General features: G+C 47.6%; 1 protein-coding gene and 1 long non-coding RNA gene across 7 annotated transcripts in view; one reads left to right on the top strand and one right to left on the bottom strand.

Annotated features, from left to right (window-relative positions):
• The window catches only part of ZNF792 (zinc finger protein 792), a 35,028-nt gene extending 33,998 nt beyond the window's left edge, over nucleotides 1–1,030 (bottom strand). For 5 of the 6 annotated variants that reach the window (XR_005781655.1, XR_005781654.1, XR_005781656.1 and 2 more), the window contains exon 1: nucleotides 661–1,029. Coding sequence is in view for 2 of the 6 variants with exons in the window: in XM_040446175.1 (XP_040302109.1) it covers nucleotides 661–696 (36 nt within the window). In the remaining 4 variants the exon portion in view is untranslated. Of the gene's footprint in view, nucleotides 1–660 lie in introns of all 6 variants that reach the window. The other variant, XM_040446176.1, reaches the window with a different exon arrangement.
• A 905-nt stretch (nucleotides 1,031–1,935) lies between these two features.
• On the top strand, nucleotides 1,936–14,613 carry LOC121011404 (uncharacterized). Its single transcript, XR_005781607.1, has 3 exons — nucleotides 1,936–2,066; nucleotides 12,744–12,806; nucleotides 14,263–14,613. It is a non-coding gene; the product is annotated as an uncharacterized LOC121011404 (long non-coding RNA).
• The last annotated feature ends 1,503 nt before the right edge of the window (nucleotides 14,614–16,116 follow it).

Raw genomic sequence — 16,116 nt, 5'->3', positions numbered from 1 at the left:
CACCCAACCTCCCATCTCAGTTGATGGCAATCCATCCTTCCAGCTGCTGAAGCCAAAAACCACCCCTTTTCCTTCTCACCTTCCACATCAGAAAATCTGGTCAGCCTGACTTAAAAGGCGGATCTAGAACCCAATCATTTCTACCTCCAGCCACCTGCACTACTCATCCGAACTACTGCAATAGCGGACTCCTTGGTCCTCCTGCCTCCACCCTTACCCCAAGTCAATTTTCCACTCTGCATCCACAGGGAGCCTGTCAAGACCCGAGTCAGGTGTTTCCTCTTTTACTCTAACCCATCTATGGCTCCCAACACAGTCAGAATAGAGATCAAGCTCCTCAGCCTGCCATTCCGGGGCTCACGGTCTCCCAGCTGCTCTCCGGAACACTCAGGTCAATCTCACCTCCAGGCATTTGTGCACGCCGATTCCCGTGCCTAGAAAACCCTTCCTCGCGTCCTAAGATTTCGGAAATGGGAAGCGCTCTGTATAATCGCCGGCCTGGATTCAGCACCCCGGACCGGGCGTGGCTCCCCTCCAGCGCTCCCAGACTCAAAACCCGGAGAGAGGTGGGAGACGACAGAAGACAGACAAGGCCCACCTCCGCGGTCCAGGTGCGGGGCACGCGAACGTAGGGGTCGCGGCATACACCTGGGCACTCACCTGCGCCGGGTCCCTGAGCGCCGCAGCCGCCGCCATCGGGACCCGGTCTCGCAGAGCAGCCGCCAGAGACGAGTGGGCCCCCAGTGCCCCTCTCCCTCGCCTGGCCCCAGGTGCGGCGGGCCCTCGGGCTCCCGGCTAGTGCAGGCGCGCGGGACGCGGGGCACAGCCGGACCGGGCGGACCCGTGTCTCTGGGGCGCGGCACGGAGCAGGGTCCCAGCCCCCGGCTCCGGAAAAGCCACGAGTGACGCCGGCGCGCACACCCGGCCCGGGCTAGGACTGGCTGGCCTGGAACGCAGGAAGTTCCGGCCCGAAGCGGCGCCGAGCTCAAGGGCTGTCATTGGCCCGGCGCCAGGCGCGGACTCCTGGTTCAGCCTCCAAAGACCTGCGTTTCTCGTCCCGCCCACGCTCGGCCCCGCCGGAGGGCTGAGCGAGGGGGCGGCCCCGGGGCGGTGCTGGGGGCGGTGCGAGGAGGTGGAGCTGGGGCGGTGAGAAGGGGCGGAGCTGGGGCGGTGTTGGGGGCGGTGCGAGGAGGCAGAGCTGGGGCGGTGCTGGGGGCGGTGCGAGGAGGTGGATCTGGGGCGGTGCTGGAGGGCTCAGCGAGGAGGCGCATCTGGGGCGGTGTTGGGGGCGGTGCTGGGGGCGGTGCGAGGAGGCAGTGCTGGGGCGGTGCTGGGGGTGGTGCGAGGAGGCGGATCCGGGGCGGTGCTGGGGGCGGGGCGAGGAGGCAGTGCTGGGGCGGTGCTGGGGGCGGGGCGAGGAGGCGGATCCGGGGCGGTGCTGGGGGCGGGGCGAGGAGGTGGAGCTGGGATGGTGCTGGGGGCGGTGCGAGGGGGCGGAGCTGGGGCGGTGCTGGGGGCGATGAGAGGTGGTGGCACTGGGGAGAGCGCGCGGGTGGGTGATGCTAGGGGGGCGGTGTTGAAGGCGGAGCGAGGAGGGAGTGCTGGGCGGTGGTTCTGCGGACGGTGCTGGGGGCCGCTGCTTGGGAGGGGCGAGGCGGCGGTGCTCGGGGTGTGGTGAGAGGGGGCGGCTGTGGGGAGAGGGCGACATTGTGGGCGGCGAAGCGAGGGGTGGAGTGCTGGGGTGGATTCTGGGGGCGGTGCGAGGGGGTGGTGCTTAGGGGCGGTGCGGGGTGGTGGTATGGAACTGGAGGGCGGAGCGCAGGGGCGGTGCTGGGGTGGCACTTGGGGGAGTCTGGGGGGGGTAGTGCGAGGGGGTGACTCTGGGTGGGGGTTATCGGTGCGAGGGGGCGGTGCCGGGTGGAGGGGGGGGATGTTGGCACGCGCTCCGTTACCTGCTTCTCACTGGTTCCTTCTGGTTCTCTGTTGACACCGGAGCGCGAGCTTTTCCTATTAACGGGGCTGTCTCCAGACTTCTCTTTCTGGAACCAAGTCCCAGTCGCCCTCAGGTGTGTATCACGGGATACCCATTTCTGCGTGCGGGGACAGAGGCTGGTCCTGCAATTCTCAGACCTTTTGGGGGGGCCCAGGTTCACACTGACAATTGAAGGTAACACCTGATCTGCGGGGTCTGTGTACTAACATGGAATGTAGCTCTAATTCAGTGCTTCTCAGCATCATCTGGGAATTTGCATTAGCATCATCTGGGAATTTGTTAAAAATCCTCGTTTGGGGGCCAACAGCCCAAACCTAGGTACTTGGAAATTTTGCGGGTGGGGCCCAGCGTTCTGCATGTGAACAAGCAGTCCAGGGGACTCCAATTTGAGAAAAAGGAGTCTTGGTAAGTAACAAGGCCCAGGGTGTGCTTACTGCTGGATACTTAAGAGTCGTTATGGGGTGCGTGGATGGTTGAGTCCGTTAAGCGTCTGACTCCTGGTTTTGGCTCAGATCATGTCTCCCTCTCTCTGCCCTTTTCCCAGTCGCGCGCTCTCTCTCTCTCAAAATAATAATGTTTTTAAAAAGATTCATCATCATCATCATTGTTATCACAAGTCACAAACCCTGCTGTGAGAGGGCAAATCAGAGACCGTTCTCTGCATGGTAACTTATTTGTCAAAATAATGAGTCTCATTCAGCAAGTAGCAGCAGAGGTAATGATGATAATGCTTACATGAGCGCACACTTTTTACCATTTGGTTATTTTTTTGTATTCTTTGAAATACATCATGCGGGAGAGTTTCATCAACTACAGGCAGGCCTAGTGCACAAGGGACAGATTCTTACAGGCCACATGACTCAACATTTGAGAACAGCAGGGTTAGATGCCCTCAGGCCTAAGTGGGCAATGGAACTCACATGGTTTCACGTTTGTTACATAAGATGAGATACCATTACTCATCTCTGGTTCTCAGGCATTAAAGAAAAAGTTATACAAGACACTTGTTGAGAATGATAAGGCGGACTTTCTTCACGAGCCCTATCGTGTTAAGTATAGGGACCACTGCAGTAGGAGTTTGTAGTGAGAAAGAGTTTGAGAACAAGAGTTTCCTTGTTCTCCAGAGAGAACAAGGAAAAGTAGGAATTTATAGGCGCAGGTGGGAGGGAGGGGATGGGAAATTACTAAGAGGATACATCAGGGGATAAGAGGGGTTCCAACTGAACCGACTTAACAAGATTCTTGCTGAAGGCAGGTCAGGATGATCAGACCTGGGGGGTGTTGGGGAATGAGGGACTGGATCAGATATCACCCGTGATCCGATATGGAGGGTAGTTCTGGTCAAACTGACTTTAGGGTTCTTGCTACAATTAGACAATGCAGAGAGAAACATGGAAGTCTGAAAGCCAGGGCCTAGTTGAGAAGAGAATTCGGAAGTGTCTAAGTAGAGGTTGGTCAAAGAGAATATCACTGTCACAGGAACCAAAACCTGCGCCTCTCCTGACTACCCTGTCGTATTCAGAGCAGCCAGATCCAGGTACAAATATATGATCGCAAGACATCCCAGCTTGATGTCCGTTGGCTGGAGGCCCTTGTCCTCATCAAGACAGAATCAGCCCACCACCGCCTGGGCCTCTAGCCCACCAGGGAGCACTAAATCCTGGAGAGGTGAAAACGGAGGTCCAAGGAGGCCATACCAGGAAGGGGCACAAAATGAAGACATAATGAAGACGCAATTTCACGGTTACATCTGTCCATTTTTCATTGCCCCAAACTAATTTGCAACGGTCCAAATTAAATGTCAGGGAAGCTGGGTGTACAGAAAGAGAAAAAGAGATCGGTGAGCAAATATAACTGGCTTCAAAAACAATCCATCAGTTTGGTAACCAAATACTCATTTTGTATTTCTCCTACGCATGAACACTTGCTGCCCCTCCCAACCCAAAACCCCATCCCATCACCACCTCAATCTCAATCTTAGTACTTACATTCCGAACCTAACCTCATACCAGGAGACTACAGCAAAATAGGTTACTTATCACTTCTCGCTCCCGCTAGATAGCTGTGGTTCAGGGACCCGGTGAAAGGATCTTTTCAAACTGCTGAAGAAATTACCACCAACCTAGATTTCTATACATAGCAAAAGTGTCCCTCAAGAAAAAAGATATCTTAAAAAAGATTACTTCAAGCCAAAAAAGAAAAGGTTAATGGGAAATTAACCCACATAACACTCAATGCTAATGATTATAATTAAGAACAAGGAAAAGTGATTCCAGGTGAAATCTTCAGGGTGAAAGGAATGACGATATGAGAGAGGGGTGTGTTTGTGGACTCATGCAACTGTTCATTCTCTGTGTAAAACAGAAATAGGGGGCGCCTGGGTGGCGCAGTCGGTTAAGCGGCCGACTTCGGCCAGGTCACGATCTCGCGGTCCGTGAGTTCGAGCCCCGCGTCGGGCTCTGGGCTGATGGCTCGGAGCCTGGAGCCTGCTTCCGATTCTGTGTCTCCCTCTCTCTCTGCCCCTCCCCCGTTCATGCTCTGTCTCTCTCTGTCCCAAAAATAAATAAAACGTTGAAAAAAAATTAAAAAAAAAAAAACAAAACAGAAATACTATCTCCTGTGGGGTTAGAATGATGGCATTGCCATGCATACCTAAAAATCATAGTAATCGAAATGGGACAAAGTGATGGATATTCCGAGTTCCCTATATTGTCTGGAAGGAAGGTAAAGGTATTTATAACTCTGCGCTAATGGATTAAAATAAGTATTTGTAATTTTTTGCTTAAATAAAATAAGTAAAATCAAAGAAAATACTTTCCAAAGTAGAAAAATTGGGGGGTTGTAAATGAGTAGACAGTACTTTTTTTAATTTATTTTTTTTAACGTTTATTTATTTTTGAGACAGAGAGAGAGCATGAACGGGGGAGGGTCAGGGAGAGAGGGAGACACAGAATCTGAAACAGGCTCCAAGCTCTGAGCCATCAGCACAGAGCCCGACGCGGGGCTTGAACTCACGAACCGCGAGATCGTGACCTGAGCCGAAGTCGGACGCTTAACTGACTGAGCCACCCAAGCGCCCCTAGACAGTACTTTTAAAGTAGTGGGTAAAGAAGAAGGGAGGCAAAGAAAAGCAGAGAACCCAAATGCATCAACTTTTATACTAAGTTGCTATCGAATAAATATTCAGATTAGCAATCAGAGATTTTTTCTTTTTCTTTTTTTTTTCCTTAACGTTTTTTTATCAGAGACAGAGAGCGACAAAGCATGAGCATGGGAGGGGCAGAGAGAGGAGGAGACCTAGAATCCGAAGCAGGCTCCAGGCTCTGAGCTGTCAGCACAGAGCCCAATGCGGGGCTCGAACCCACAAACCGCGAGATCATGACCCGAGCCAAAGTTGGACGCTCAACTGACTGAGCCACCCAGGTGTCCCAGCAGTCAGAGATTTTTAATGGCTCAATATGTCCCTGAAGGATTCGTCTTAATTATTTTTTTTTATTTGAGTGTAGCTGACACACACTAGTTTCGGGTGTGTAGTGTAGTGATTATACACGTTTATGCATTGTGCTCACCACGAGGAAGCTACCATCTGTCCCCATACAATGTGACCACAATATCGACGGTACTTCCCATGCTACAACCCTCATTCCTGTGACCTAATCATTCTATAACTGGAAACCTTTTTTTTTTTCAACGTTTTATTTTTATTTTTGGGACAGAGAGAGACAGAGCATGAACAGGGGAGGGGCAGAGAGAGAGGGAGACACAGAATCGGAAACAGGCTCCAGGCTCTGAGCCATCAGCCCAGAGCCTGACGCGGGGCTCGAACTCACAGACCGCGAGATCGTGACCTGGCTGAAGTCGGACGCTTAACCGACTGCGCCACCCAGGCGCCCCAATAACTGGAAACCTTTTATCTCCCACTCTCCTTTACTCATTTCGCCCATCTCCCTTCCCTATGGCAACCGTCGGTTTATTCTCTGTATTTATAGATCTGATTCTGCTTTTTGTTTATCCATTTGGGATTTTTTTTTTTTTTTTTAGATTCCACGTATGGATGAAATCGTATGGTATTTGTCTTTCTCAATGTGGCTTCTTTCACTTGGCTTAGTACCTTCTAGGTCCATTTGTGTTGTCACAAATGGCACACACTCATCCTTTTTTATGGCTGCATAATATTCCGTCCACATCTTCCTTATCCATTCATCTATCGGTGGACTTCTAGGTTGCTTCCATATGTTGGCTATTGTATATAATGCTGCAATAAACATAGGGGTGCATATATCTTTTTCAAATTAGTGTTTTCTTTTCCTTTGGGTAAATACCCAGTTAGTGGAATTATTGCATCATACGGTATTTCTGTTTTTTTGAGGAGCCCGCATACTGTTTCCACAGTGGCCATGTCAATTTCCATGCCTACCAACAGTGCACAAGTGTTCCTTGTTCTCCACGTCCTTGCCAACACTTTGTTATTTCCTGTCTTTTTAAATTTAATTTAATTTAATTTTTAATTTTTTTTTTTTACATTTTATTTATTTTTAAGAGAGAGAGAGAGAGACAGAGCAAAAATGGGGGAGGGGCAGAGAGAGAGGGAGACACAGAATCCGAAGCAGGCTCCAGGCTCTGAGCTGTCAGCACAGAGCCCGAGGCAGGGCTCGAACCCACGAACTGTGACATCATGACCTGAGCCCAAGTCAGTTGCTTAACCGACTGAGCCACCCAGGTGCCCCTGTCTTTTTTTATTGTAGACTATCAAACAGGCATAAGGTAAAGGATTAAATTTTAAAAATTAATAGACAGTATATTTAGAGCAGTTTTAGGTACAGCAAAATTGAACAGAATGTATAGTGTTCCCATATACCTTTTCCCGCACATGTGCACTTAGGTTCTCCTCCCTCAACATCTGCAGAGTGTTGTGCATTTGTTACAATCTATGAGCTGACATTGACACATCGTTATCAAGCAAAATTAACCTTCAGTTTACATTTGAGTTCACTGTGTTGTACTTTTGAGACAGGGAAACTGAAAGGACCCTGTTAAAAAACTCCTTTTCCTGCTTCTATTCTTGTGAGGACCACCCCCCCACCCTCAGCTTATGTATGCCTATTGTATGTCCTCCTTGTAGATGGCAAGGAGTTAATGATTTCTTTGGAGTCTTCTAGCAAATAGCTAACATCTAAAGGGGTGACCAGGTGGGGTTTCATGTAGGTTTCCAAGACAACTGACTCCAGACACCGAGACCAGGGCATAAGTGACTTATGGAGGACACCCAGGTACTCGTTCTTATCCGACTAGGTCCTCGATGCCCAAGAGGGCATGCATACCAGACCACACTCTTCAGTAAAAACTTCAGACCCCAAACAAACAGGAGAGTCATTATTCTTTTCCTTTCTGAGTCTCTTCCAGATGCTCTGTCTGTATCTGTTCTCACTACATCTTCAATAAACTCTGCTCTTACTTCCTGCTGGTTTGCATTTGATTTCCATCCTGCTCAGTGCCAAACACCCTCTTGGCTGGACCTATGGGACCCCCTCTGGGTCATCGCACCTGCCCTGCCTGTGTCACTTTCTCTGGGCTTTAACAAACATATGATGTCATGTGTCCACCATTATAGTTTCATACAAAATACTTTCACGGCCCTAAAAAAAAAAAATCCCGTGTTGCATCTATTCATCCATCCATCCCTCTCGGCCCCCACGAGCTCCTGGTAACCACTGAACTTTTTATTGCCTCCATAATTTTGCCTTTTCCAGAATGTCATATAGTTGGAATCATATGTAGTCTTTTCAGATTGGCTTCTTTCACTTAGGAATATACATTCAAGTTCCCTCTAAGTCTTTCAATAGCTTGATAGCTCGTTTCTTTATAGCACTGCATAATATTCCACCGTCTGGACGTACCACAGTTTATGCGTTCACCTACTGGAGGACATCTTGATGACTTGCAGTTTCCGGCAATTATGAATAAAGCTGCTATAAAAATCCATGTTCAAGTTTTTGTGTGGACACGAGTTTTCACTTCTTTCAAGGAAATACCGAGGAATGCATTTGCTGGCTTGTAGGCTAAGAGTCAGTTTCGTTTCGGAAGAAATTGCCAAATTGTCTTACGAAGCAAACGGACCGTTTTGCATTCCCATTGGCCAGGAATGAGAGTTTCTGTTGCTGCACAAATTCATCAACATTCAGTGTTGTCAGTGTTTTGGATTTTGGCAATTCTAATAGGTGTGTAGTGGTATGTCATTGTTGTGTTAATTTGCGTTTCCCTAATGATATCTCGTGTGCATCTTCATATTCTTGTTTGCCCTCTGGATATCTTCTTTGGTGAGGTATCTGCTCCATCTTTTGCCCATTTTTTATTGGGTTTGGGTTGTTTACTTTCTCTGTTAATAGTCCTTTGTTTTAGCTCACAGTCCTTTGTCAGATACACCTTTATAAATTTTTTTTTTTACATTTATTTATTTTTGAGAAACAGAGTGAGACAAAGCGTGAATGGGGGGAGGGGCAGAGAGAGTAGGAGACACAGAATCTGAAGCAGGCTCCAGGCTCTGAGCAAGCGGTCAGCACAGAGCCTGATGCAGGGCTCGAACCCACGAACTGTGAGATCATGACCTGAGCCGAAGTCAGACACTCAACCGACTGAGCCACCCAGGCACCCCTATCAGATACACCTTTTGCAAAAAGTTCCTCCCAATCTGAAGCCTGTCTTCTTATTCTATTGACGATGTCTTTCACAGAGCAGAAGTTTTTAATCTTAATGAAGTCCAGTAATCAGTTTTTTTCTTTCACAGATTGTTTTTCGGTGATGTATATAAAAAGCACAGCCAGGGGCGCCTGGGTGGTCCAGTCGGTTAAGCATCCAACTTCGGATATATTGTATATATATTCATTTCTGAGCTCTCCAAGACCACCATGCAATTCTTCAAGTCTCAGCAGACACTGACTGGGTGTCCTCCAAATTGGACTCCATTCTGACCCTCTTTACCTGGAGTTAGCATCATATCTGATGCGGTTTTAGAGTGGTGGTGGGGGTCCAGAACTGATGGCCAGGAAAGAATTCTTGAGATGTCTTTGGTGCAAAAAGGTGATTTTATTAAAGCATGGGGACAGGACCCGTGGGCAGAAAGAGCTGCACTGGGGTTGTGAAGAGTGACTGGTTATATGCTATGGAGTGAGGGAGGTAAAGGCAAAGGGAGGCTTCCAGAAGGACTTGATATGCTAAAGAAGACTCAGAAGATACCAGAGGTCTTGCTATTGTCAAGCTAAGGTCGTTTTCCCTCTAGTAAGGCATTAACTTTAAGACAAGACAGTTGGGAGTTTATTGGAGGAATGTTTTACTCTGCCTATCTCAAATATTTGTCAGTGGGCTGCAGGTTACAAAGAAATTTAATTGTATTATATTTTTGTCTTGCCTTTGTTCCCTACATTGCCATGGAGGGGAAGGTGATGTTAGCGTTCCAGGAAATTGAGTCCATGGGTTTCTGGAGGTTAGGCTATTGATAAGATTGCTTTTTTCTTGTAATTTACTAAGACGTTTGTAAACTTATGTCCTGCAGGACTGTGATCTCTATCAGTTAGCCCTTTGTTTTCTCCTTCTCTTAGCTTTAAGGCAGCCAGGAGCGCTTGAGGATTGTCACTTGTATCCCACCAGAGGCCGGAGGCTGGAGGGCGTTTACGGGGTCTCAGCTTGCCTCATGCTCCCTCATCAATATCCTAAAGGTTAAAGGTTCAGTCTCACAAGACTGTCCCCACTTCAGATGCCAATTCCAAGTCCAGATTGTTACCTGTGCCACTGACTGATTGACTATAAATCAGAGGTTCCCACAACCTCCTCCTTGGATTTGATCATTTGTTAGAATGGCTCACAAAGCTCAGGGAAACATTGACTTACACTTACCAGTGAGTACTTATTATAAAGTATATAAGTGGGGCGCCTGGGTGGCGCAGTCGGTTAAGCGTCCGACTTCAGCCAGGTCACGATCTCGCGGTCCGTGAGTTCGAGCCCCGCGTCGGGCTCTGGGCTGATGGCTCAGAGCCTGGAGCCTGCTTCCGATTCTGTGTCTCCCTCTCTCTCTGCCCCTCCCCCGTTCATGCTCTGTCTCTCTCTGTCCCCCCCCCCAAAAAAAAAACGATAAAGTATATAAGTAAGTACTTATTATAAAGGATATTATAAAGGATACTGATGAACAGCCAGATGAAGAGGTATGTAGGGCCAGGTTTGGTAGAGTCCCACGTGCAGGAGTTTCTGTCCCCATGAAACTGGGGTGCACTACCCTCTGGACATGTGGATGAGTTCACCAACCTGGAAGCTCATCAAATCTTGTTGTTCAAGAGTTTTTATAGAATTTAATCTGTGATACTCCCCCTCCCCCCTTTCTTCCCAGAGATCAATGGCTGGAGCTGAAAGTTTCGACCTTAAATCACTTGATCTGTCTGGTGATCAGTTCCAACCCGAGGTTGTCTAGGGATCCCTTCTAAGTCAGCTTACTAGCATAAACTCGGGTGTACTCAAAAGGGGCTCCTTATAAATAACAGACACTCTTATCACTCAGGGAATTCCGTGGGTTCTAGGAGTTTTTTCAGTGACCAGAGACAAAGACCAAATATATTTCCTATTACAGCACAGTACCTTTGATATTATGTGGGGAAAATGACACTTTACCTTAATGATCTTCTTACCCAAGTCCTATAACCGCAGTCTAATTATGAGAAAATCATGAGATAAATTCCCATGGAGGCACGTCCTACAGTATACCTGACCAGTACTACTCAGAACTGCCAAGTTCATCAAAAACAAGGAACGTCTGACAAACTATCATGGGCAAGCAGAGCCTGCAACGACAGGACAACTGAATGCAGCATCCTGGATGGGAGTCGGATACATGAAAAGGGCATTAGGTCAAGAGCTTGGGAAGTCTGGATAAACTATGGGCTTCATCTAATAATAATGTATCAACATTGATTCATTCATTGTAACAAACGTATCATATAATGTAAGATGTTATGTGCATGTGGGAGAGGTATATAGAAGCCTTCTGTACTTACCTGCTCATTTTTTCCCCTGTAAATCTAAAACTATTCTTCAAAAACATAAAGTCTATTATTAAGTTTAAAAACTCTGGGATATTTAGAGCTTACAGGTGTGATTGTGGACAGAGGATATGCCAAGAAACGTGTGGGATGGAGAATCAGAGCTACAGCGCTCTTGGGTGCAGGTAGGAAAACTGAGACTTGCATATACGAACCCTTCGGACGAAGTTCAAGGTTAATCTTTTGATAGTGAGGTTTCCAGAGAGCCAAATCCCCAACTTTTATATGTGGACTAGTTTAGATGGGAAGACTGGAGGAAACACAGTGTTAACCTGTTGATAAGGCATGGGCATAGTCAGTCAGTCCGTCGCAATATTTGGGAAGGTCTGAAATGACCAGACCAGAGTCTTCTGTAGCCCATGCCATGTGTGGAATTCTCACAGATGCTCCAGTAAGTGTCTCATAGAAGAAGAGTTGATGTGGGTGGAGATTCGAAAGTCATCAAAGCCGAAGATAAAACCTCGGACCATGGAAGGCCAAGTTTCTCTGAGAGTTTTGCAATTTTAGATTTAACAATCCATTCATGCGCTCAGTCAAGACGGGGCAAAAGCAACATCCCAGAGAGAGCAAAATGGTTCCAGCAGAAACTTAGCAACAGTGGTTAAGCAGTAGCCCTCTTACACGGGGAAGCTTTGATCCGCGTAGAGAGAGGAGATTTAACATTCTGTCTGCTGTGGAATGGGGGCAGGTTTCTGAGCAGGCTTTAGCAAGTTCCCCCTTTGCTTCTGGATCTTATCGCCCATATGAGTTTCTGTTTTAATTTTTTTTAACGTTTATTTATTATTTTTGGGACAGAGAGAGACAGAGCATGAACGGGGGAGGGGCAGAGAGAGAGGGAGACACAGAATCGGAACCAGGCTCCAGGCTCTGAGCCATCAGCCCAGAGCCCGACGCGGGGCTCGAACTCACGCGAGATCACGCGAGATCTCGCGAGATCGTGACCTGGCTGAAGTCGGACGCTTAACCGACTGCGCCACCCAGGCGCCCCGAGTTTCTGTTTTAAATATGTCCACTTCTTTTGGCACCGATAAATCCTCGAAGTGATCAGCCACGCATCTCCCGTCTTGAGTTGCTGTGCCACGTGCAGTCATAAATGCCGATCAAGTACCGCTAACCTTAAAAGTAAAACTCTTGATTATTTTGCTAGGAAAATGGGCTTGTTCAGGAATAGCAGAGAACTGCAACTCAAGACATGCAAGCTACAGCAAAACCATAGGCAACCCTGTTGGCGGGCAGGGAGAAAATCTTCCTTCCGCATGCTGGTGTAGTACAAACAGACTTCTTCCTGTGGGAAAATGCAAGGAAGGTCTCTTGTGGGGTCTGCAAAGGGCTGTGAGGAGTGCTACAGCGTGAGCGCTCCCCCTTCCGGCCTTATTTATTTATTCATTTCTAGGGAACCTTGCTTTTTAGAAATATTTATTTATTTTGAAAAAGAGAGAGAGAGAGAGTGCATGCGCAAGTGGGGGGGGGGGGGGGGGCCGGCAGAGGGAGAACCCCAAGCAGGCTCCACAGCGTCAGCGCTCAGAACCCCACGTGGGGCTCAGACTCACTAACCGTGAGATCATGACCTGAGCTGAAATCAAGAGTCGGATGCTTAACCGACTGAGCCACCCAGGGGCCCCCTTTTTTTTAATTGAAGTTTTGTTTTTTATTTCTTTGTATCCCAGGTGGGACTCCAACCTATGACCCCAAGATTCAGGGTTGCATGTTCTTCCAACTGAGCCAACCAGGTACCCCCTCCCAATTCCATTTTAGTTTAGTTTAGTTTAGTTTATTTAAGTTTATTAATTTTTGAGAGAGAGAGAGAGAGAGAGAGATAGCAGTGGAGGGGCAGAGAGAGAGAGAGAGAGAGAGAGAGGTGAGAGAGAGAATCCCAAGCAGGCTGCATGCTGACGGCATGGAGCCCAACTCAGGACTCAAACCCGTAAACCTTGAGATCTTAACGTGGGCTGAAATCATGAGTGAGCTGCTCAACTGACTGAGCCACCCAGGGACCTCCCAACTCCATTTAAAACGACATTCCCTTTATTCAGTTCCATAGTTCCAACTCAAAAGGTATCTGCTATCTGTGCAGATACTAATTCTCCTATCTATCCTTAACTAACGTGCAGGCCCGCGTGAGAACCATAAGTTCCGCCAACTGGAATGAATTCTGTTATCTGGGATGATTGGGTGTAAGGCTGACACTCATATTCATGGGGTTCTGGAAACCTACAGATTCAGGCAGATCCTGCCTGAAATGTTCCTTGTGAAGTGAGGAGCTAGTAGCCATCAACAGAGAAGGTGAGGTTTGGGTCTGTTAGGGGAAGCTCTGAAAGGCCGGAGTGCAGAAGAGTTAAGTTTAAGTGGCTGCCTTACAGTCACGTGGGTCCCCTCCAGTCAGGAAAAGAAGAAGACCAGCAACGCTAAGATTTCGAACAATGGGGGGTGGTAATGTGAGAAGGAGTGAGCAAAAGGATCTCAAGAGAGGCAAGATGAGAGGTGAAAAAAAAAATGCGGTGTTTCAGTTAGGAGAAGGATTTGGGCACACATGGGGTACATACCTAACACAAGATCCATTGTCGCCTGAACCAACTTTGCTCTTGCCATGACTGCTCTACAACAAGAAATGGCTTCAGCCACGCAGTCCAGAGCGAGACTAAAATACCCAATGGGCCTCTGCTTGAAAAAGCACCTAAAGCATGTCCTTCTCTCTCATGAATGAATGACTAGTGAGAAGGGCAAAGGATGTTTTGGGAGCCTCAAGGTGGAAGCACAGGAAAGGGAAGTTTTTAAGGATTTGAATACATCATGGAAAGTGAGTCCCATTGTAGAAGGTGAGGCATAGTTTCCTAAATTATGCCATATAAAGGGGACGCTACGTTAGAAAAACTTGGAATCCACTTCCTACAACATCCAGGTAATCCTAGAAAGCCCCAGAGCTGTCTTTTGGTTTCAGGCTGAAGGTAATGAAGGATGGTCTTGCTAGTTCTGAGGACAAGGGTTTTCCCTCAGGGTTAGATACCATGTTCTAAATATTGCACCTGGACGGCAAAGTTGTATTTTGCCCCTTGAAACCTTATGCTCCTCGTAAATGTGAAACTGAATAAGGAAAATGTCAGTTATCTTTTTTTATAAGAAAGTCTCATTTAAAGTGGAGTTGGAAGGCCAGAAGGGGGAGCTCTCATGCTGTACCATTCCTCACAGCCCTTTGCAGAGCAAACAGAAAGAGACAGACCTGCGTTCCCAAAGAGAAGCCTGCTTTACAATCCCAGCAGAGGAAGAAAGATTTTCTCCCAGCCCAGCAACAGCCTAGCCAATGAGAGACTGTCACACACAACTCAACCAATGAAAAGCCACTACACTTCCGACTCCCGGTTTACTCCAATGGACTTTTTGTTTACAACAGCTCCTCCCAAGTCCCCCACCCCCCTTTTCTCTATGAAAGAGCCAACTTCTCCTTTGTGCTTTGGACTTGTTTGTGGTTTTGCTGTAGCTTGCGTGGCTTGAATTGTAATTCTCTGCTGCTCCCGAATAAATCAGTTTTTCTGGTAAAATAATTAACAGTTTTATTTTTATTTAAAAAAAATTTTTTTTTCAACGTTTATTTATTTTTGGGACAGAGAGAGACAGAGCATGAATGGGGGAGGGGCAGAGAGAGAGGGAGACACAGAATCGGAACCAGGCTCCAGGCTCTGAGCCATCAGCCCAGAGCCCGACGCGGGGCTCGAACTAACGGACCGCGAGATCGTGACCTGGCTGAAGTCGGACGCTTAACCGACTGCGCCACCCAGGCGCCCCTTAACAGTTTTGTTTTTAAGGTTAACACAAGCCGGAGCTTCTAATAAGTATCAAGTGTCTGTGAGTCACTGAACCGAGTAAAACAAAGAAGCTCATCCGGATATTGATTGAGGATTGAATTATAAAAGAAGCCTAGATTCTTTGGATTTACACTTAATATTCAGGCAAAAATAAGCGGGGACTTTGGAACACCCCTGGAGCACGACGATCCAGGTATGCTGTTGGTTTTCCCATGCGAGGTGAAGAGGTATTTGGGAGTTAGGTAAAGGGGTCTGCTGAAGAAAGCAGAGCATATCAACAATGACGAAATAAATAGTGTCAGAGGGTATAGGAGCAAAGATAGTGTTGCGATTTGGGAAAAAACAATATGCATTTTACAATTTTATTTATGGCTCACAGTTCTTGGACAAACTGGTAACCCCTTCCGTTAGGTTTCTTTATGGGTAGGATAGATGTGCTGCAGAGGCTCCATGTGGAGATCAGAAGCCCTTTGTCAAGTAATATATGAGTAATAGGTCCGAGACTATAAATTACCTCATTTTTAAGGTATCGTATTGAGTTAATTTAGAGAGAGACATAGCGAGGTCTACATCCACCTTTAAAGGCTCTACCTCTCAGCGGCCTCCTACACCTGCCATTCCTTTAGGCGAAAGTGAGTCAGGAATGTGAATGAGCGAAAGTGAGTCAGGAAGGTGAATGAGCGTGTCCCTGCATGCAGCCCTTATCAAGGGCTTGGGGAGCTCTGAGGGGTCAAGAAAACCTTAGTAACCTATCAAAGCTGTCAGAGGGCACAGTGCCTGAGGTTGGAGTCTGGAACTTCAAAGGTGAGTCCCTTGGATGAACGTTAAATATTAACATTACAGGGGCGCCTGGGTGGCTCAGTCGGTTGAGCGTCCGACTTCAGCTCAGTCACGATCTCACGGTTCGTGAGTTCGAGCCCCGCGTCAGGCTCTGGGCTGATGGCTCAGAGCCTGGAGCCTGCTTCCGATTCTGTGTCTCCTTCTCTCTGCCCCTCCCCCATTCATGCTCTGTCTCTCTCTGTCTCAAAAATAAATAAACATTAAAAATAAAAAAAATTTAAAAAAAATATTAACATTACAATGAGAAATCAAGTCTCTGCCTCGTAGCTTAAAAGAGGTTGGGGGATTTAAGAGAAAAGCTTTGTTGGGCATCATGGGGTCCAAGAGACAAAGAAAGGGTATTTTTGTTTATTTGTTTGTTTTTTTTAGGGATGGATCATGTGACTGATTATCTAATCAT

This window comes from Herpailurus yagouaroundi, unplaced genomic scaffold (genome assembly GCF_014898765.1).
Source record: "Herpailurus yagouaroundi ecotype Mexico unplaced genomic scaffold, PumYag 194, whole genome shotgun sequence".
In the NCBI taxonomy this organism is placed as follows: domain Eukaryota; kingdom Metazoa; phylum Chordata; class Mammalia; order Carnivora; family Felidae; genus Herpailurus; species Herpailurus yagouaroundi.
Note: the sequence above shows the minus strand (reverse complement) of the source record. Positions and strands in the feature narration are given on the sequence as shown.